Source organism: Rosa chinensis, chromosome 5 (genome assembly GCF_002994745.2).
Source record: "Rosa chinensis cultivar Old Blush chromosome 5, RchiOBHm-V2, whole genome shotgun sequence".
NCBI classification, from domain to species: domain Eukaryota; kingdom Viridiplantae; phylum Streptophyta; class Magnoliopsida; order Rosales; family Rosaceae; genus Rosa; species Rosa chinensis.
In genome coordinates this window covers 85,193,748-85,216,828 of record NC_037092.1, presented here as the reverse complement: position 1 = coordinate 85,216,828, position 23,081 = coordinate 85,193,748, and the positions used below count along the sequence as shown (strand labels likewise).

The window sequence follows — 23,081 nt, the reverse complement described above, 5'->3', positions numbered from 1 at the left end:
AATCTACAATTTTACATTCAACGATTACAATTGGTAAAACAACATTAATGAAGAGAAATCTGATCTTGATTCCAAATATATTACAATTGTGAACAAATTTTCGATTATCCAGAAGCTAAGAAACCCAGACGTTTTTTAAGTAGAAAATACCATTAATAAGAAAGAAGAGTGCGAACGGAGAGGACTAAAAGTCGTCGTCTGGATCGTTGTTGGCTTTCAAGACAAAGCACCTGGGGCTGCCTGATCTTTGATGCTGTCATTTGTAGATTTGCTATACACTGGTCTGTAACTAAATTCCAAAATGATAATGCATTGAGAGACATGCTGCATCTGCATAAAGAATTGATAAGTAATGAACTAAAACTTGCCTATGAAAACACATTTCCAAGTTAATTATCTCGTTAAACTTTTTTTTATTTTTTATTTTCAAATCATTATTTCTTTCTTCTCCCTACAATTTGAAGTATGTGAACTATAAGCAAGAACTCTTGTTCTTCATCCCTTCTTCATCTCAAGTTTTGTAAGATCTCTCTCAAAAGACTTCCAATTCGAAGTACTAAAAATATCAGTATAATAATCCAAGTTCACAAATCAAGTAAAACATTGAGAGTTTCTCAACATTAAATGCTTTGGGTTTCTAAGTATACAAATCAAGTTATTGCTGCCAGAAAAGCTCTAAAGCGGTACAATGTTGATAGATACTTGGGATTCTCACTCCAAAATCTAATCCTAGAGTGTGGTACCAACTCAAACTAATTTCTCAAAAACATATTCAATTCCCAGCCTACACAAACCAACCCAGAGTTTGGATTGCCGGCAATATAGCAAAATCGAAAAACATTCTCTAGTTCATAATATTTGGGGTTCAAATAGCTACAACTAACAACTAGCATAACACTCTCCCACCAACAAATAAAGAGCTATTTTAATAAGTAAAGAAAGCAGTTTCTGTAATAAACTGATATTTTATAAAATGAGCTATTTTATAAAGAGCTATTTTATAAAATGATATTTTTGAATGAAACTTTTATATAGACTACCCTAACTTATAATAAACTTATTTACAATATAACCTCTCTAAAATTATACATAAATAATAGAATTGTGATATTTAATATAAACAAGTAATTAACTAAAACTGTAGTAAGTTGCTAAACTATCTATATGTAATTATAAATGTTCTGTATATTGGCAATGTGAATGTGATTTGCTTATTTATTTATTTTTTTTTATGGCTGGAACCCAGTAGGAGGCTTGGCCATCACGCCTTTTTCATTAATAATTAGAAAAATACAATGGGGGGGATGTAATACCAAAACCCGATGAATGAGAATGAACAAGTACAACAAAAGCAATATAAAGTATTAGTAATAAGAGCTACTACGATGTAGTTCGATCCATGTGGTTGAACTGGTCCGATTTAGTATCATACAATACTGGCGTACTGCTCCCAAGTACATGAATTTTGGAAATGATTTTGGTACTTCATCACATGGGTAATGTATGTGTGTTGATCTCTTCCCACATGCAATCCATAAATCGGATATTGTGGAATTACCCAATATGGTGTTTCATTGTATGAAGCATACGGTAGTTGGGACGAAGAATGATCAAAAAGGCCATATGTGCTTCCACCTTGTGAGCTTGATCCAATTCCGTAAGTACTTTATGAGGTAGAACACATTTCATGATGAGGATAATGAGAATGGAATGGGCTAGGGTTATCGATCACTATATTGAGTTCCTATGTCCATTGAGTCAAGACTTGAAGAAATTGATTCAAACTCATTTAGAGACAAATGGTTATCGCGTCTTCCTTGTGCATCCCTAGCTCTAGAATTATATTCATGATTTGCACCAGGATAAGTAGTATGATCATCACTACTATATTGGTTATAGTGCCATGATTTGTCACTCCCCCTATCATTTCCATAATTTGCCTTATTGCAAATAGAATCATGATGTGGTTAGAGACTTGGAGCATGAGTACTTTGGTAGCAGATAAAGCAAAGAGGGTCTTATTGTATCCAATTTCAACTTGATGGGAAAAAAAAAAATCAAAATTTCTTATTTTGTCAGTGACAAACGAATTTCACAGAAATTTCACAGAAATTTCAGACAAAATTTCGGTGTGAATTATTCAATATATTTTTTTAGTGTAGATATTTCAGAAATTAAGAATTTCGCGGAAATGTATGGAAAATTTCGGGAAACTCCTGACGGAAATGATATAGCATATGAATTTCGTTTCGGTACTTCAAATTTACGGAAATTTCGACAGTTTCGGAGAAACTTAAAACCTTGAGTTTGAATGAGAACAGTTTTGGGTCAAGATTCCATAAGCACCAACAATATCTCTGAAGCTTTTAATTTAAGTGGGTCCACAGACCTGCCATAAGCACTAATAATTTCTATAGTGTGAACTAAAAACCAAACATTCTCCATCAATTTCTCACAAGCAATGCCGCAATGGTATGAATTATTTGTGATGAAAAACATGAGTCCTGCTTCTTTTTTTATTTTTTTTGTCATAAAAAGAGTAGAAAATAGAGAGTGGTCCCAACTCCCAAGAAATTAATGGAAATTTCCATAAAAGTAATGGAAATTTAGACCAAGGACTAAAATATCGAGTTTTGAGGAAATTTCGAAAGTCCCAGAAACGGAAATTTCGACAGAAATATCGATTTCGGTAAATAATCAAGAAAACTGATGTAAATTTGAAGAAAAACATGGAAATTATAAGTAAAACTTTTAGATATGTTTACTTAATCAATTGCCTACTATATATGAAAAGAAAACCTTAATAAACATTGTTATGTAGTTATTTGTAATAATTTAAGATGAAACGGTAAATGCTGAATCGCCTACAGCTTTGAAAATTTTAGAAATAAACATCTAATTTTTTTTTTTTTTTTTGATGGCCGGAAACCCAATGGGAGGTTAGGCCATTACATGTTATATCCATTCTTTGTACATATCATACATTACATCTTGAATTACATGAGTAACTTAGAATCACGTAGAAGACTTATGAGGTACAAAATTCAAAATGTAATTGATTGTTCTATGTTAGTTATTGATTGAACATTTACCTAAGTTTTCAGATTCGTAGGCAAAATGAATATATATTAGAATGTTGCAATGATAACACAAGTGTAGGTGCAGCAAAGTTGGCTAAGGCTCTTGCTCAAAGAGCAATGAAGTGACCAAGGTTTGAGACTTTGTTGGTTTTTTTATTGGAATTTTTGACCAACTATATGTCAGCCACATGATGTTGATGTTGATGTTGCATGTGACTGATGTGAGAAAGGGTGGTAGAGTGGTGGTGACTTTGCGTGTAACTGATGTGAGAAAGGGTGGGAAGAGTCGGAAGGTTCTGGAAATTACCCAAAATTTCGCAAAATATCTCCAATTTCTCGATATTTCCAGAAATTACGGGAAATTTCCAAAATATTCGTCGAAATATACTTGAATGGTCACGGAAATTACCCAAAATTTTACAAAATATCATCAATTTCTCAATATTTCCGGAAATTTTGGGAAATTTCCAAAATATCTGTTGAAATATACTTGAATGGTCACGGAAATATCGACACCAAAAAAAAAAAACCGAAAATTTCGACGAAATATCGCCGAAACTTTCGATTTTTTAGTCCTTGATTTAGACCCTCTCTGTGTCCGCCTCTTCTCCATTCAAACTATCTTTCTGTTTCCCATTGAGAGGATAATCTGGAGAGTTGTATTCTGTTCTCTGAATCAAGCCTCGCTTGCTCAAAAGGCTTATCAAGATCTGTCCAACGGTCCAAGTCCCCGCACAGATCTTCTCAAACTCCATATCAGCCAGCGGAAGCCGACGAAGCTCAGTTGTTTCGAGGTTATTAACATAATCTAGTTTTCTTAAGATCTTGTAGTATTTCATAGTTTCATGATGTTTTGTCCTCCTATGCTGCGCCTGTTTTGAGTTGATTTTTAAATTTTGTGTTTGCTTTTCTCTGTGTTTGCATGAAAGATGGAGGGGAAAACCATTATTGCGGTGATTGTTGCATGGGTCAGTTACATGGCGATTAATAAGTGGATATGGACTCTAATGAAGCGGGGTCCAAGTCCAATACGGAAGGATGATAATGATCCAGCATCTCGTCCTTCATCAGCAGCTGAAGCTTCATCATCATCACCTCCTCCTCCTGAGCAGAAGGATCATCCAGCATCTCTTCCTTCATCAGCAGCTGAAGTATCATCATCATCATCATCACCACCACCTCCTCCTCCTCCTCCTGGGCAGAAGTATGATGTGTTTTTGAGTTTCAGGGGTGCTGACACTCGCAAAGGTGTCACATCTGATCTATACCATCGACTGCAGAGGAGGGGAATTAAAACATTCATGGATAATCCAGATCTTGAAGTTGGGGATGCTATTTCTGACACTCTCTTAGCTGCAATTAAAGAATCAAGTTTTGCAATCGTTGTTCTCTCGCAAAATTATGCTTCTTCTACTTGGTGTTTGGAGGAACTTAGAGAGATTTGTCTATGCATGGAAGACGACAGTAGAATCCTGCCACTTTTTTGTCATGTTGATCCTACTGATGTGCGATTTCAGAAGAGGAGTTTCGAAGATGCTTTCACTAAGCATGTAAAATCTGGGCGACACAAATCAGAGAAGGTGGAGGAGTGGAAAGCTGCTTTATACAAAGTGGCCAATATCTCTGGGTGGAATACAAATGATCATAAGTAAGCATCCTGAGTCTATCTTAATTGCCAAGGACTATAATTGTGCCCTTAATTAGGTTCTATAAATTTACTTAATGGCTATTTGACCCTTAATTCTTCCTTGTAGGACTCACCAAGAACTGATCGACTCCATTGTGGAATCTGTCTACCGTAAAGTCTTACCTGCTGCAGTTGTGTTCATGGGAGAGTTCGAAGAGTTTCAAGCAACAAGACAAGCCATGGATGAGGTTACGAATGCCCTAAAAGACGATGAAGTCAATGCCGTTGGGGTGTATGGCATGGGAGGCGTCGGCAAGACAACCATGGTAAAACATGTCGCTGCACAAGTCTGCAAAAATGGGATTTTTCATCATATGATTATGGCTGTCGTTTCACAAAATCCTAATTTCGAAAAACTTCAAGATGCATTGGCAGAGCAGTTGGGCTTCAAATTGTGGGAGGGAGACAGAAATTGAAAGAATTGCTAGATTGAATAAGGAGATAATGAGAACAGAAAAACTCCTTATAATCTTGGACGATGTTTGGGGGAGAACAGAGTTATCAAAGATAGGGATTCCCAGCTACAAGGAACTTCAAAAGTGCAAGTCCAAAGTCCTACTCACCACAAGGAGATTGAATGTATGCCATACCATGGAGAGCCAAGCAAAAATTAAACTCAGTATCTTATCAGAAGAAGATGCTTGGAACTTGTTTTTGAACAAGGCACGAAGGTCATTTGAATCGACCACTTTTGAGGGTGTAGCGAGGAAGGTAGTTGGAGAATGCAGGGGTCTACCCATTGCATTGATAGCAGTTGCAAGGGCACTTGGAGATAAACATCTGGAGGAATGGCAGACAGCAGCTCAACAATTAGAGAAGTCGCAACTTGCCAACCCTGATCATGACGAAGATGCTTTCAGATGTATAAAATTAAGCTATGATTACTTGAAAGATGAGGACTACAAGTCATGCTTCTTACTGTGTTGCCTATATCCAGAAGACTATGACATCCCAATAGAAGACTTGTTCCGGTACGCAATTGGGGAAGGATTGTTTCGAGATACTGACACAATATATGAAGCCAGAGGAATCGCACATTCAGTGGTCAAGCACCTGAAAGATTCTAGCTTGCTTTTGGAGGGTGAATTCAGTGGACACACTGGTAAATGTGTAAGGATGCATGATGTCGTCCGGGATACAGCCATGAGAATTGCAAAATGTGAAGATGGGCATGGGTTGTTGGTGAAAGCTGGATGTGGTTTAAATCATTGGTCGTGTCGATCACATGAAGGCTACTCTGCAATCTCACTAATGGAGAATAAAATTCGCCGTCTACCCGAAGAGTTGGTAAGTCCAAAACTTCAGATTTTATTACTACAACGGAATACTGATTTAAATGAGATCCCAGAGACCTTTTTCCAAAGTCCCAATGAATTAAGGCTCTTGGATCTTAGCAACACTAGTATTTCCTCTCTACCCCAATCTTTCAGTCTCCTTACCAACCTCCAAGCTTTGTATTTAGATTCTTGCAAGAAATTGATTGACATTTCTATAGTGGGAAAACTGAAGAAGCTTGAAATTCTTAGCATGAGGAAATATTCTGGGACGGAATTGTCGAGAGAAATAGGAAATTTGACCAATCTAAGGATTTTGGAAGTCAGTGGCGCTTTAGTCACAATTCCATCTAAAGTGATATCAAAGTTGCATAAATTAGAGGAATTGTACATGCTGCACTGTGGATTTGAGTACTGGGGGTGTGAAATTGAGGGAAAAGGAGGAGAAACCAATATTGGGTTTGATGAGTTAGCTGGTTTATCAAATTTGAAAATTTTGCAGGTTTGCATATCTGATGCAAAATACATCCCTAAAAATGTTGAGGCCGAACCGAATTGGGTTTATTTTGATATACATATTGGCGGATTCATAAAATCTCTATACAATCGAATAGATCATAATTCAAGATTCTTGCATCTTGAAGGACCAACCATGAGTACCTTACCTGATTGGTTTATCAACGCGGTGACAGAGAAAACAGAGAAGCTAAAGTATGATCGCTGCGAAGGGATCAGTGACATTCTTATGAAATATGACCATGGGAGGTTACATAAACTCAAGCATCTCACAGTAAGTGGTCATTTTATTTCCTGTTTGTACTTGAAAGGGTTGATGAACACAACAAGACGAGTTCAAAATGGACCAGTGTCTGAGAATTTGGAAGAGTTGCACCTGATAGATCTGGTCCGCCTTAATGAGTTGTGTGTTGGTGAGTTACCACCTGGGTCTCTCTCAAATCTCAAGGTACTACATATTTGTTTTTGTCATATGTTGAAGAATGTATCAAAATTGGTACAGAGACTACCAAATTTGGAGAAACTATATTTAAATTATATGGATGAATTGGAATATGTGTTTGGATGCGAAGGGTTAGAGCCGATACAATCAAAACTGAGAGAGATGCATTTGTTGTGTCCAAATTCAGTGAAAAGCATTTGTAGCGGTCCTGTCCCACGTGCAATGTTCCAGAGTCTTAAAAGTTTGACCATTTACCGTTGCGAGCTGCTGCAAAGTCTGTTCGCATCTGATGTAGCCAACTGTCTTGTTCAATTGGAAGACCTTTTAGTAGATAGGTGCCCTTTGTTGGAAAGATTAATTGAAGCAGTGAACAACGAGAAGATTACGGTTCTTTCAAAATTAAAGAATATGGTTTTGAAGAATCTTCCTGTGTTGAATGGTGCAAGTGCTATTGTTGATATTGAGTGTCCTTCATTGGAACGCTTGACTGTGGAGGAATGCCCCCAGTTTTCAACCTCTGCTTCCTACTACTTTGGCAGTAGGAACCCAGTCAAACTCAATGATCCACAACTGCACCGCTTCCTATATGAAAGGCATGTCTCTGTGTGAAAAATTTACTTAATTTGTCTTTTCTTCTATATTTTTTTTGGGATTAAATATTGTTTACTTTTTATACTTATAAAGTTTCGTCGTTTCAGTCCCTGACCTTCGAATTTCACTTAAAAAGTCCATGAACTCTTAATTTCCTCATAATTGGTCCCTGCCGTCTAAATTTTCGGTTAAAGTTGCCAAAATATCTATTATACCCTCACTTACTTTTTATTATTATTTATTTTTCTCTCTCTTTTATTTCTTTTTTTCATCTCACCTCTTGAAGGTCTATGGATTGGAACCGTCTTAATGAGGAGATGAGAGCAAGCCAGAAGAATAAGATGTAAAAATAAAAAAATAAAAAAAATAAAAAAAGAGAAGAAGATAATTTTTTTTTTGAAGTAATTGAGGGTATAATAGATTTTTTAGGGGAAGATAATGAAGTTTTCACTGAGGCTTGACAGCAAGGACCAATTGGGAGGAAATTGGGAGTTCAGAGACTTTTTAGGTGAAATTCGAAGGTCAGGAATTGAAACGATGAAACCATATAAGTAGAGCTGTATATGGAGTAAACAGTATTTAACTCCTTTTTTTGTGTCTGATATCATGATTGTTGTGTTTTCATTATTCTAGTAATGCAAATTACATGCAATATTATTGACAATTTCATAAAGTTGTTTTACACTTTTCTTTGTTCATTTTTTTAGAGTTTGAAAATAATAAAATATTAATTTGGAGTGGAAAACAATTTTTTGGGAGGGCCAATCTCTCTACTGGTAAAAAAATGTTTTGTTTGAAAGAAAATTTGAAACAGGGTCCTCGACCCCTGGTACACCATATTTTCAATCATTTTTATTTATTTTTGATTTGTTACTTGCTTTTGCTTTTGAATTCCTGATTCTTAGCTGATCTTCTTTTCTTTTCCAATTAGATTCGGCCGCGTAACTAATATGCGATTTTCCATGAAGTCCTAGTAGATGGGAAGCATATGCATGGTTCCTGCTGATGTGCGATGTTCCAGACTTGTAAAAGTTTGTTCATTTGCTACATCTTTCTAGAAAGAGACTTCACATCTCATGTAGCTCATTATCATTTTCACTTGGCATTTGGGAAAACACTTATGTAACGATTTGCCATTTGTTGGAAAGAATAATTGAAGGAAGCAAGGAAACAGTGAAGAACAAGAAGACTGTTCTTTCAACATTGAAGGAATAAATCCTCTTCAGTCCACCACATTTGAGAATGTGGCGAGGAGGGTAGCTGTAGAATGTAAGGGTCTACCGATTGCATTGATAGCTGTTGCAAGGGCACTCGGAGATGAGGACCTGGAGGAATGGGAAAAGGCAGCTGAACGACTAGAGAAGTCGCGATCTCCCAATCCTAACCATGAGGAAGATGCATTCAAATGTATAAGATTAAGCTATGATTACTTGAAACATGAAGACCACAAGTCATGCTTCTTGCTCTGTTGCCTATTCCCAGAAGACCATGAAATCAAAACAGAAGACTTGTTCAGGTATGCGATCGGAAAAAGGTTGTTTCGAGATGCCGAAACAATGGTAGAAGCCAGAGGAATAGTAGTTTCAGTGGTCAAGTACTTGAAAGATTCTAGCTTGCTTATGGATAGCGAGAAAAATGGATGTGTAAAGATGCATGATGTCATCCGGGATACAGCCATTCAAATTGCAGAATCTGAAGATGGGTTTTGGGTGAAAGCTGGCTGTGGTTTAAAGGGTTGGAGGCCACGCGGATTACATGCAGGCTGCACTGCTATTTCACTGATGAGGAACGAAATTCGCAAGCTACCTGAAGAGGAGTTGGTATGTCCACATCTCCAGATTTTATTACTAAACCGGAATGATGATTTAGATGAGATCCCAGAAAAGTTCATCCAAAAGCTGAATGAATTAAGGCTCTTGGATCTTAGCGACACTAGTATTTCCGTGTTACCGCAATCATTCAGTCTCCTTACCAACCTCCAAGCTTTGTATTTAGATTCTCGCAAGAAATTTATTGACATTTCTATAGTGGGAAAACTGAAGAAGCTTGAAATTCTTAGTATGAGAAACTGTCCCGGGAGCGGGGGACTTTCGCGTTCAGGATATGAAAGTCCCGAGGAGAGGGTATTGCCGAGAGAAATAGGACATTTGACCAATCTAAGGATTTTGGATGTCAATCGCTCTTGGGCAAGAGCCTCGGTGAGTGGTGTGGTCACAATTCCATCTAAAGTGATATCAAAGTTGCATAAATTAGAAGAATTGTACATGGTGTACTGTGGATTTGAGGAAGCCAATATTTTTGATGAGTTAGCTGGTTTATCAAATTTGAAAATAGTGCAGCTTGGCATATCTGATGCAAAATACATCCCTAACAATGTTGAGGCCAAGCCAGATTGGGATTACTTTTATATAAGTATCGTCAGCAGACGCGACTCCGCTGCATACAAAACAGGAGATCATAATTCAAGATCCTTGTTTTTTAGGGGAGTAACCATGAGTACTTTACCTGATTGGTTTATCAACGCGGTGACAAAGAAAACAGAGAAGCTAGAGTATGAGTGCTGCAGAGGGATGAGTGACATTCTTATGGAATATGACCATGGGAGGTTACATAAACTCAAGCATCTCACAGTATCTGGTCATTTTCTTGATTCCTATGTGTACATGACAGAGTTGATGAATACAACAAGACGGGTTCAAAAAGGATCAGTGTTTGAGAATTTGGAAGAGTTGCATCTGATATCTCTGATCCACCTTGAGGAGTTGTGTGTTGGTGAGTTACAACCTGGGTCTCTCTCGAATCTCAAGGTATTGCACATGTTTTGTTGTCTTATCTTGAAGAATGTATCAAAATTTGTACAGAGACTACCAAATCTAGAGAAACTAGATTTAAATTGGATGGATGAATTGGAATATGTGTTTGGATGCGAAGGGTTCGAGCCAGAACAATCAAAACTGAGAGAGATGCATTTGTTGGGTCCAAATTTAGTGAAGAAAATTTGTAGTGGTCCTGCCCCACGCGTAATGTTTCAGAGTCTTAAAAGTTTGACCATTTACCGCTGCGAGTTGCTGCGAAGTCTGTTCGCATGTGATGTAGCCCAATGTCTCTTTCAATTGGAAGACCTTCTTGTAGAGCAGTGCCCTTTGTTGGGTACAGTAATTGAAGTAGTGAACAACGAGAAGACGGTTCTACCAAAATTAAAGAACTTGGCTTTGAGGAAACTTCCTATGTTGTATGGTGCAAGTGGTACTGTTGATATTGAGTGTCCTTCATTGGAACACTTGATTGTGGTGGATTGCCCCCAGTTTTCATTTTCAACTTCTTCCAATTACTCTGAATCCCTCGAAAGCATGAACCATGTATCATTTTCAACCTCTGCTTCTGACTACTTTGGCAGCACGAACCCAGTCCAACTCAATGATTTCCAAATGTACCAATTTCTACGTGGCAGGTATGTCTCTGTGTGAAATATTACTTAATTTGTCTTTTATTCTATATTTTGATATTTTGTAGGGTAGCAATTGGGCAAAGATGGTTTGATCAATTAATATGTGCGATTCAATTTTTATTCTTCCCAATCTTTTAATACAAATGAGTTCCCCACGACAGAACATCAAGCAAATTTAAAAATAGCCTTTTTATTTTTGTTCTTAACAAAAAAAAAAGAGGCAAAATTATATAGAATACTTCAACTCGGTGATGATTGTATTGTTTTCTTTACTTAGTAATGCAAATTACATAAAATGTTATAGACACTCTCAGAATGTTGTTTTTATGTTAAAATTTATAATATTTAATAATAATGTATATTTTTTCCCAATTCGATGCAACAGAACATCTGGTTTCCAATTGTGAAGTCTGTCAAAGTAGATGGAGACCATGTAATGGTCCTGCTGGCTTGCAGTGGTCCCTCAGCTTCTGACTTCCAGAGCAGGGAGTAAACAAGTTCAGCTCTATTTCTTTGTCGAGGTATGATGCTGTGTCATCAACTGAATTCTTTTCTTTTCTATTTTCTTTTCATTGAATGGTAGATTTCTTGCGATGCCATAAAAACTAAAACTGTTATTTGTCTTAAAAAGACATTCTGGTAACATATATGGAGTTCTCTGTTGAGTTCGAAAGAGTAATTGCAAATTGAAACAAGGGAAAAAACTAAGATTCATTCATAATTCCAGTCTGACCATAACTGGTCTTGCGTACAGCATATAAGCTAAGAGAGTTGAGCTGGAATAAGTCAGCAGAGTGACATGTGTCCAGGACCACAACCAAGTGTTGGGTCAACTAAGTGGTTTGCTAATGCAAGATTAAGGCTTGACTAATTGGGTGCAGAGAGTAATCTGCCTAGGTCAAGAAGGAGGTCTTAACATTCTCATTATTCATTTGCTTTCCCAATCTTCTGTGTATCAGTACAGCAAGCAAATTTTAACTACAATTTTCTTTTTCGCTCTTATATTCTTTTTTTTTTTGTTACCATTCGTCATTATCAATCTTTTTTTTTTTTAAATTTTGATGATTAATTGATGGAAAATAATAAATTTGTGAGAAAAAAATAATATCACACAGAAAACTTTGTATCCTTGAGGATTGTTTTGTTTTCACTACTTACTAATACAAATTACTGATTCACTGGTATATGAAAATGTCTAGTTTGAAACAAATTTGAATCAGGATGATTGCATACATCATGTATTTAGTCATTTCATTTAGTCTTCAATCTTCATTTATTTGAGAGATTGTGACTTATTTGGCTTGAAGGTTGTAAGTGGAAATATACTCTGCATATGAAGCAGAAATTTGTAACCTATGAATGGGTACTATTAACACACACACACACAAAATATATTATCTCTGTAGAAATTAGTCTTTGTGTGGCAAGAGTTAGTCATCAATGTTATTGCAGCTAGCCATGGGGATGAAGAGAAATTGTGTTAGCATTTTGAAATTAGTCCTTTGAGTGATGATTCTGTAGTCATCAATAATTGTGTTTACAGCTAGCATGGGGATGATCGAAGAGAAGTAGTGTTAGCATTTTGAATTAAATTCTTAACAACTTCTGTCATATGCATCAAGATCCTTATCTAAAGTTTGGAGTCATACTACCACAACGCATAGCTAATTGACTCCCATCCCTGTAAACCAAATTAAGCTCTTTTTTTTTCTATTAATATGTGGGAATGTGGGGTGCAGATTGATGAACTTACAGGGTGAATTCTCAGTTAATACACTAGAAGAGGTGGTTGATTTTAACTTAAAAAACTGAATATACAAAGATTTCTGGTATCATTAACTCATTCAAGAGAAGCAGTCAATTGACATTTAGGATAAGCAACTCATATGATAATTGTAACTGCAAGAAGTAGTGTTTTGCTGCTTAAAAGAAAGAATTTTTTCAAAGTAGTTCACTCCTTCACTTGTTTTTCATTATGTTCAGGGTTGGTCATCTAGCTGAGGCTGCAAAACCAATTGATACACTAGAAGCTTTACTGGATCGTGACTTTCAAAACAGCCAGAGAGATTGTAACAGCCATTCTAGGAACCTTGGAGAGTGAAGAGATTAGTTGACATGCTCAATCAGGATGACATTTGATTCTTGCCACTGGTATTTGTAAATAAAATTGTTAAAAAATTCAAGAATACTGTAATATATATCTATGCTGAAATTGTAGCAACACCAGTCAAGTGATTTATGGTCTAATTATGCTCGTATTATGGTAGTTCTACAGCATTTCTGAGTTTCCATTCAAAGGCCAGACTCATGTCCTTGAAGGTGTTTCTTATATCTTACCCAGTAGCAGTACCGGTACTGATAAAAATTCTATGTATTATCTTAGATGGTTTGGGTCTTGTGCTTCCCTATTAATACACCTGCATTAGTCATGCAAGTATCGCTCAATATATGTTGTTTGTCTGTTTTATATTAGCTTAAGCTAGCTTTCATTTTGTGACATGTGGTTCTCCAAATTAATTACTAAAATGTGATTACGTTCATCGATCAAGAACTCAGTAACAATATCTGGTGTTCACTGGCAGGAATTTCCTCATGCCATGTATCGACAGCTTATGATTGGGTTTTAGCTCATTATTGGCAGCGTTTATCTATTTTCTTTTGCTTTAATGCTGAGAAAAGTTGAGGAAAATGATACATGTATAGGAAATTGTTGGTGTTGCATCTGTTTGTGTACTAGCAGAAGGCTTAATTTCCTTTGCAATTTTGTTTATTCCAAAAGAGGAAAATTTGTTAAATTTAAACATGACAACTATGGAAACTGTAGGAAGAACATCCAGTGTTAAAATTTTCTGATACCATCTTCGGCATTGAGCTACAGGTTGAATTTTTACTAGCATAGGTGATGTTATGCTATATGCTATAATTTGTATCTCTTTCTATTTATCAGGTGTTCCAAAAGTATCCCTGTCAGCACAAGATGATACATTCATAAAGAAATAAAAACTTGCATTGGATAGCAGCTACTGGGGCAATGCTTTTGAATTAGTCAATTTTTTGCTCTTGATTCAGTGCTAGGTTGTGCTTTGGAAAAGGTTTTTCACATCCGCGGCAGCTCAAGGCCTTTCCATTGGTAGACATTTGGGTAGAAGATTGTCGTAGCTAGGAAGGCCTTATTGAACCAAGCCAGGAAAACGGGAAGAAGAACAAGATCATTGTAACAAGATCATTGTTTTTCTAGATTTGAAGAACTTGCTCCTGTATGCTCTTCCACAGCTTACAGGGGTGTTCAGCGGTGGAACTGCTACTATTTATATGGAATGCCCTTCATTAGAACATTTGCATTTGGACGACTGCCTTCTGTTTTCGACACCTGATTTTAATCTTTGAAACCAAGTCCATCTTCATAACGTAACATGTTTCTACAGAGCAGGTATGTTTGTTTATTATAAACTTCATTTGGTTCTGCTGCTAGCTGATTACAGAGTCACTTATCTGAAGTATTACTTGTTGTATTTCACAATTACTATTATATGTTGGAGAAATGTGTGACCAGAGCTGATATGTGGAGAAGAAACAGAGAAGAAATATTGGATTCCTCAACAGGGTTGTTATCCTTAACAATAATGTGTAGCTTGAGATTGTAATTCTGCATTATTAAGAATAAATTTTTGTTTATTTTTGTCGGTCAAGATGTATATTAAGGCATTAGACATGCGTTTACATAGACTCTTCCGTGAGATGTGCATCATAGTCTCTTTGCGGTAAGCATTTTTAAACTTGTGGATACTAAATTACTAACGCTGCAAATGAGAAATTGTTTATAAAACAGTCTAGATTTTGGTCCTCATATTATAAATACAAAAGTCCATTACAGGCTAGGCCCAATCACATGGGTCACGATTGGACCAATCCAATACATTCTTAGTCGTCATAAGAATTTGGAAAGACCGCACAGACAGACCCGAAGAAGTGGCCGCTCGCTCAGCTCATTTCCTCACGTGGAGATCACCGCTTCTCGCTGAAGCCTTGTCGTCAGCGACCCGAAAGCCAAGACTTGCCCACTAATCAAGGTCACTTGTGTTCCTCGATAGCTGATGATTCTTTCTTGGGTTCTTGTTAGTTTAGAAGAGTTGAACATTTTTACAATATATGATTGTTCTTCAATAGAGGGTGGGTGGGATTGAGCTTTGGGATAAATTTGATTACATAGTTGATGTAAAACTAGTGTTTCTTTGTTTTTGTCCCTCTTACATCTTCCAGTGTTTTATGTAAGCATTTCTGATTGATTTCATAGTACTGAGTATTCTAAATTTGGGCTCACTACTCATAATGGATCAATTTTGGATTAGCATTTTGTTTAGATTAATCCAAATATTACATAGTTTAGACACATATATCACGGATATGTCGATATATTCCAAAGGTTGGTGATCTAGCTGAAGACACAAAGTTGATTGATCCAACTGATGTGCCAATGTATCATGCATCATGTGAAAAAAACAACTTCCTAAGGGATTCCAGCTGCAACCATCCCATAAACTTCGTGAGAATCAAGAGATTAGTTAACATGATCAAGATAAAATCTTTCGAGATGTACCTGATTACAGAATTGAAGTGTAATATGAAACGAATATTGTATCAATATGATATTAGTTAGTGTTTTGGCTAGCTTTGACGGTATAATCACTAGAATGGTTTTACAGGTTAAGAAACCAGTGCTCCAAAACGAAGGTCGATGTCTAGGACCATAACCCGTTTTCTGGACTAACTTGAAGCTACACTTTTATATATGAAAACGATTTTAATTAAGATCAAGCAGTTTTTGAGGCAAGCAACTTTCCTTCAGCGAAGCATGTAGCATCACACTGAGAGTATATTATTTCAAAAAGTGGAGCCTTGTCTAGGGCCACCTAGGGGTTATCATGGGCTGGGTTGAGGCCGACCCTACTTAAATTTTAGGGTTTAGTTAAAGTCAACAAATTTTAGGTTTAGGCCAGGCTGAGGCTTAAATATGTTAGTCTTTACACACCTATTAGGGTCGAGCCGTAAAGGTCAAAAAGGCCGGCCCTTCTGAATAGGTCTAAACGTGCCTAAGTTCATTTAACCAAAAAAAAAAAGATACTTTTTTTTTTTTTCAAAATGTGGCTTAATGGTTGCCTGGATTGGTAATTTGAAACTCATTCCTATATTTTTTTTTTGTTGACCATAAATAACATATATATACGGAGCTGATCGAGAGAAAACGTACGCACTTTCACTAAAGTGCGGATGACGGCGCTGCGGCCCAACTCAGGCCACGACGGTGTGGTGCCAGTTGTCAGAGGGAGGCCAGGGGTTGAACGGACCAGTCTGCAGTTGGGTGGAGTCGTCGGCGACGAAGTTGCAGCGTTGTAGGTCAGGTTGTAGTTGTAGGTGAGGTTGTTACCCTGAAACCTGCAACCTCGACCTCCTCCGACCTCAATCGCTGTCCAGAAGCCGTCTGGGATGCTTCCGGCCCTATTCGCGCCGCCGTTGAGGCTTGAGCGGGGCTGCAACGCCGTCGTCCGCACTTTAGCGAAAGTGTGGACGTCCTCTCTTGATCGGGCCGTATATATATATAGAATTATCTTAATAATATTTATAAATATTAGTTAAGGTGGTTATATTCAATTAATTATCTCTCTAAATCTTCCAAAATTGATTATTGTTTAATAAAGAAAAAAATTAAAGAAAATAAAGCTTACTAAATCAATTACAAACTAAGAAAGAGATGCTCAATACTATTTGATCTAATGACATAAGTCTCTCCTTTATAAGTGGGAGGTCGTGAATTCAACTCACAATAAACTGTTGTTGTATATGAGTTGTTTATTTGATAAAAAAAATAAAAAATAAAAAAATAAAATTAAAAAAGAGATAATTTGTATGTTGATACAAATAAAATAAACATATTTAGAAAATAGAAAACATAGAATTAGAGCTCGATTGGGCATGCTTGGCCCTTAAGCACTCAAAATGAGCCAGATAGGACATAGGAGAGCCGGGCCGGGATTTATTTTCTTGGCCCATACCCTATCATATTTGACAAAAGGCCGGGCTGATCCGCCTTAATACAAGGGCTAGGTTGGACTTCAATCCTACGCGGGCGGGCTTGAAAATGAGCTTAGAACACAAGGGCCACATGACCCATAGGGCCAATGGGTTGGGCCGTGCGGGGATGCAAACACCCTAACTAAAGGCCCAGTCTACGAAGCGAGAACAGAGAACTTCGCGCGCAGACGCAATGAACTGGCTGCTTCACGCTCTGGTTCGGCGCGTGCAGGTTACCCGCTTCTTGCTCCAACTCCGTCGTCCCCTTCCTCCTCTGACGGAGGAGTTGTCTGCTGATTAGTTAAGATACTTTCTACTCTCTATGATCTTCACTTGCTTAATATGTTTTTTATGCTTCTTCGAATCTTGATCAATGATTATTATGATTCATGAGTAACTCTGTATTCAATAACTTGCTTATGATTTATGAAATTTTTTATTAAAGATTGTGGGAAAGTTGAAATCTTTACTGTACGGATTGTGGGATTGTGCTTGATGATGAGTAGTTTGATGACTCATTGATTATTGATTGGTAACATAAACTCTATTTCACTTTCACTTCCCTCTTACAATTCTAGTCTTTGTGGGTTTTAATTAGTGTTTCTATTTTATTACAAAGAGTTCAGAATTTGGTTTTCTATTAGCATTTTGTATTCTGTTGGCTTCTGGCTCCTATGCCAATATTGGCTCAAAATCGGAACACCTTTATTTCATGTTCTCTTCATTGTTTTGCCGGTTTAGTATTGAAGTTTTTGAAATTGGACATTTGCTTCTCCAATATGCTTGCTAAAATGTGATAACAGTCATCAATATGCTTGGATAATAACTATTAAGGAACTGAGATGAACATGGTAATATTATCACCTAATTACTCCATTATTTTCCTCGGTTTAGTATTAAGATGTGTTTTCAGTTAATAACATTATTTGCTCTAGGCATGTTGGTTCCAATTGCATTATTTAGTTTTGGGATCCGATCGCGATTAAATTCTTTTGGTTGTACATGATACAATGATGATAAATGATCGATGTGTTATATGGCAGACCATAATGTTCTGCAAATTAGGATGTTCACATTGGTATAAAGATAAACATAACGTAAGTATGGTGTCGCCTAATGATACCTAAAATTTAAGCTGAAAGATGAATTTAAATTTTGCAGAAATGAAAGCAATGATTAATGAACATCAAACTTGAAATTATTTGATTGAGACAAGAACTAGATGAACACAGTTCATTGAAAATCTAGTAATAAATAGAGGTACAGTCTAAAGTATGGAAAGATGCAATATGGAGTGTTACTGTTATGCACCTTGATTCCAAGAGTTTTTATTTGTTAAGCTTGTCCCAGTGGGGCTAAAACATCAGCATTTGGTTCTGAATAAGATTTCAAATGCATCATAGTCAACTTATTGTTCCATTTCTCAATCTTACAGGTTTTCAGTCCATAAGATTAATTGGACTTCAATTGTGACAGAGTAAAGGCCTCATATGTTAACACTCTTCCAAAAGGCCGGTGTGTGAGTGTGTCTAGGTCAAGACCAATAGAGTATGCCAGAAAGAACCAACATTAATTTCTTCAACCTTTAGTCTTTCTTAACTTGGGTGCTTTACTTTGTATTGAGGAGGCTATGGCCTATGGAGCCTAAAGTGGCTGAGCACAGTTAATCAAATATATAAGTGGATTTGGGGTTTTTTTTTAAACGGTTTCTGTAGTTTCTTCTTCGCTTCTTTGTTGGTGCCTTGTTGCCCGTTCTCTTTGAGACCTGCACATTTTTTTAGGGTGGTTTTTCAACACTCAAAGAGCCTCTGCATCTCTTCCTTCAGCTGAACCGACTTCTGCCTCTTTTTTTCTGGTTTGTAAACCACTCTGCTTTAACTCTATTAATGGAAGTGTTTAAGTATTAGACTTGTTTTCTGTTGAATTTGAATGTTGGTGTTTGTATTATTGATCACACAAAACATGTACAAGATACAGACTATATAAAGTGGAAGACATAACAGGCTAATGACCAACGGGTCAAGGACTGTGAATCATTACCACAAATCACTCCTAACGACTATGAGCCATAAAACTAGGACCTAGAAGAACCTTGCTGCAGAACTGTAGAGTGAGGAGGAACCTTAAAACAAGGAACACCCCTACACCAGGTTGGGTATGGAAGAAGGTAACCTCTAAACCAAGAAGAGTATGGGAGCAGGTAAGCCTACAATTCAGTAGCTTCTAATATTTTCAGTCAGTGAAATAATTTTCTCTAAATATCTTGGTTTCCCATTGCATTGCTATTTTGTTGTAGTACGTTTGTAAAAAAATTTCATGAAACAAGAATTTATGGAAAGGAGAAGAGAAGTTTACATTTGCTTAGTTCGATAAGCGTAAGTACCTAAAGCAGAGTGAAAGAAATGTGCTTTTATTATAAGTTGGATGATGCCATCATGTCCGCTTTTCAATTGTTTCGTACATGGCCAACATTATGTTTATGAATGATCAATGTATTTATGTGACAAACTCTTTCTAGGATCCATTACTCTACATTATTCATTCAGAAAAACTCATGGAGTTCAAACATAGTTGACTGTATATTGATAATAAAACTAACAATCTTTCCATTGCAACCTGAAGCTTGTAATTGTTTGTCTCATTGTTTCAGCTTGTCATTTTGAATACGCCTCTTTGTGAATTCGTTATGTGGTTTGTATTTTTAACAATGCTTAGAGAATGACTGATAAAACAAAACCTATGGAACTATGGAAGAAGTCTCTAATTGATTCTTTTATGTTGTGAATAAGATTTATTTTTCTCTAGCTGACAACAGCTGCTAACATAAGAAATGACGGACTAAAACGAATATCCGTAAGGGAAATTTGGCCATTACCCGTTGAGACTCAGTGGAGACAATGACATATACTATTATTTGCCTGATGCCTGATGCTTACTGCCTAAATTCCATAGGCTCCTCTCCTATACAAATCGTCAATCAAGTTTTCTTTCATGGTGTTTTCTCTTTTTGGTGATCTGTTCCTTTCACCTCCTTGGTGTAATCTTTTCCATTTGGTTTCTGCTTTGCTTCTTGTTGTTGCTTTCCTGCCTGATCTTGAGAAATTGTTTGTTTTATTTTTGGTGTTTTCAATGGCCTCGAGCACCCAACGAGCATCTGCATCTCTTGCTTCAGATTAACTATCTTCTCAGTGGAAGCATGATGTGTTCTTGAGCTTTAGGGGTCAAGACACTCCCAAGCGTATTGTATCCTATTTATACCATGAACAGCAAAACAGAGGAATAAAAACATTCATGGACGACCAAGGGATGCCTATTTCTCCAAGTCTCCTTGCAACAATTGAGGTGTCACCGAACTATGCTTCTTCTACATGGTGTTTGGATGAATTTATAAAGATACTTCAATGATCTGAAGCCAAGAAGACAATGGTTCTGCCAATTTTCTATAATGTGGATCCCTCTGATGTGAGGAATCAAAGAGGCAGTTTTGCAGAAGCCTTCACTAAGCATGAAGAAAAGTTTAGGCATGGCAATGACAATGTAGAGAAGGCGAAGAAGTGGAGAGTTTCTTTAACAAAAGTGGCCAATATATCTGGGTTTGATTCAAACAAATATAGGTAAGCATTTTGAAACTATTGTAATACTTAACAATTAAGAGCTGTACATTTGGATTTATTATTTGCCTGATCACTACGAGACCCTTCTTGATCTTGTAGGTCTGACAGAGAACTTGTCCAACGCATTGTGGAAGTTGTGTGCAGTGATGTACGGCCTATTTCAATAATGTTGAATGGCGGTTTTGAAGCATTTGAAGCAACAAGACAAGCCATGGTTGAGCTCATGAAGACATTAGAAAATGATGAGTTCGCTGCCATTGGGGTCTATGGAATGGGAGGAGTTGGGAAGACAACTCTGGTCAAATACCTTAGTGCTATAGCCCTAAAAAAGGGCCTTTTTGATCATGTGATTATGGCTGTTGTATCTCAAACTCCAAATACAAGAAACATTCAAGGCACACTTGCAGATGGTGCTGGGCTTGAAATTGAGGAGGAGTCAGAAATTGGACGAGCCGGTAGATTGCAGAAGGAGATACTTAGAAGAAGTAAGATCCTTATAATCTTGGTCGACATTTGGAATGGACTGGACCTGTCAAGCATTGGAATTCCCAGATATAATGAGCTTCAAATATGCAATTCCAAAGTGCTATTCACAACAAGGAGATTGTATGTCTGTCATTCTATGGAGAGCCAAGCAAACATTCATCTCAGTATCTTATCAGAAGAAGATGCTTGGAACTTGTTTTTGAAGAAGACAAGAAAGTCATTTCAAAAGTCTACAGATTTCTATGAAGTAGCCAGATAGGTAGCTAGAGAATGTGCTGGTCTCCCAGTTGCGTTGATAGCAGTTGTGAGGGCATTTGGAAATAAAAGCTTCGAAGACTCGAGATGTCTCAACGTGCCAACCTTGACGAGGAGAAAGATGTGTTCAAGTGTATAAAGTTGAGCTATGATTACCTGGATGATAATGCCGATGTGTCCAAACGTCAAGCCTAGTATTGCTTCTTGCTTTGCTGCCTATTCCCAGAAGATTATGATATCCAAATAGAAGACTTGATGATGTATGTCTTCAGGACAGGATTGTTTCGAAATGTCAACTGCACAATAGAAACTGCCAGAGCCAACGCAAAATCAGTGACCGACCACCTTAAAGATTCTTGTTTGCTTTTGGACGGTCTGAAGGTTGGATGTGTAAAGATGCACAATGTCATTCGAGATATTGCCATATCCATTGCATTGTCTGCATATGGCCAACAGTTTTTGGTGAAAACTCGTTGTGATTTAAAACATTGGCCGATGGATGCGCATGAGGGCCACTCAGCAATCTCTCTAATGGAGAGCAACATTTGCAAGCTTCCCAACAAGTTGGCATGTTGAAAACTTCAGATTTTATTGCTACAAGGAAATGCTGATATAAGAGAGATCCCAAAAACCTTTTTTCAAAGTCTCAATGATTCAAGGGTCTTAGATCTTAGGAAAACTAATATTTCATCACTGCCTCCATCATTCAGTCTTCTAACCAGACTCCAAGCTTTGCATTTAGATTGTTGCATGTACATTATTGACTTATCCATGCTTAGAAAACTGAAAAATCTTGAGATTCTCAGTATGAGAGGCTGTAATATTAAGAAATTTCCAAAAGAGATGGGAAATTTGACCAAGTTAAGAATGTTGGACTGGACCAAAACTAGTTTTGAGACAGTTCCCTCTCAAGTGATATCAAGGTTGCATAGCCTAGAAAAACTGTACATGAATATGTATTTTGGCGACTGGGGTTGAGTTTGGGGAAACTACTTGTGTTTTCCTTGTGAGAATGCTGAGTTTGATGAGTTAACAGTCTTGTCACATTTAAACACTTTGAAGGTTTCCGTATGTGGTGTAGAATGCTTGCCTCAAAATGTTGAGCTCATTCCAAACTGGGTCAACTTTTATATACGTATCAGAAGATACGGGTTCAGAAAGCCCAGTTGGCCCTCTTGGGACGATGGCTTTCCAGATCGTTCTTCAAGAGCATTGACCATTGACGAAACCATGAATAAGTTACCCGATTGGTTCATCAGTGTGGTTACAGAAAAAACAGAGGATGTATGGAACAGAGATTGCTATGGCTTAACTAACCTTGTCGAGGAAGACGACCGTGCATGGGAGATTACATGGACTCAGATATCTGTATATCTGTATATAGAATCTCGCTTAGATGCAGAAGTGTTGTTGGAAGAGTTGAGAATCAATTTGGGGGATTGGTTGGAGGAGCTATGTGTTGGTGAATTACCACCTGGCTCTGTATGTAATCTTAAGATATTGAATGTGCAATCTTGTCCCAAGTTGGTGAAACCGCTTCTACTGTCGAAGTTGTTGCTCTCATATGTAAGTGAGGAAACAGAGAGCAACAAGATTGTTCTTCCACATTTGAAGAACCT

The 23,081-nt window shown here is 37.2% G+C and overlaps 1 protein-coding gene and 1 pseudogene across 1 annotated transcript; both read left to right on the top strand.

Annotated features, from left to right (window-relative positions):
* Positions 1-3,611: 3,611 nt before the first annotated feature.
* On the top strand, positions 3,612-8,749 carry LOC112164339 (annotated as a pseudogene).
* A 44-nt stretch (positions 8,750-8,793) lies between these two features.
* Positions 8,794-13,335, top strand: LOC112202078 (probable disease resistance protein At4g27220). Its single transcript, XM_024342989.2, has 3 exons — positions 8,794-11,041; positions 11,424-11,559; positions 13,022-13,335. Exons 1-2 carry the CDS (start codon positions 9,147-9,149, stop codon positions 11,443-11,445), a joined length of 1,917 nt encoding a protein of 638 aa, XP_024198757.1. The 5' UTR covers positions 8,794-9,146; the 3' UTR covers positions 11,446-11,559; positions 13,022-13,335.
* Positions 13,336-23,081: the final 9,746 nt, after the last annotated feature.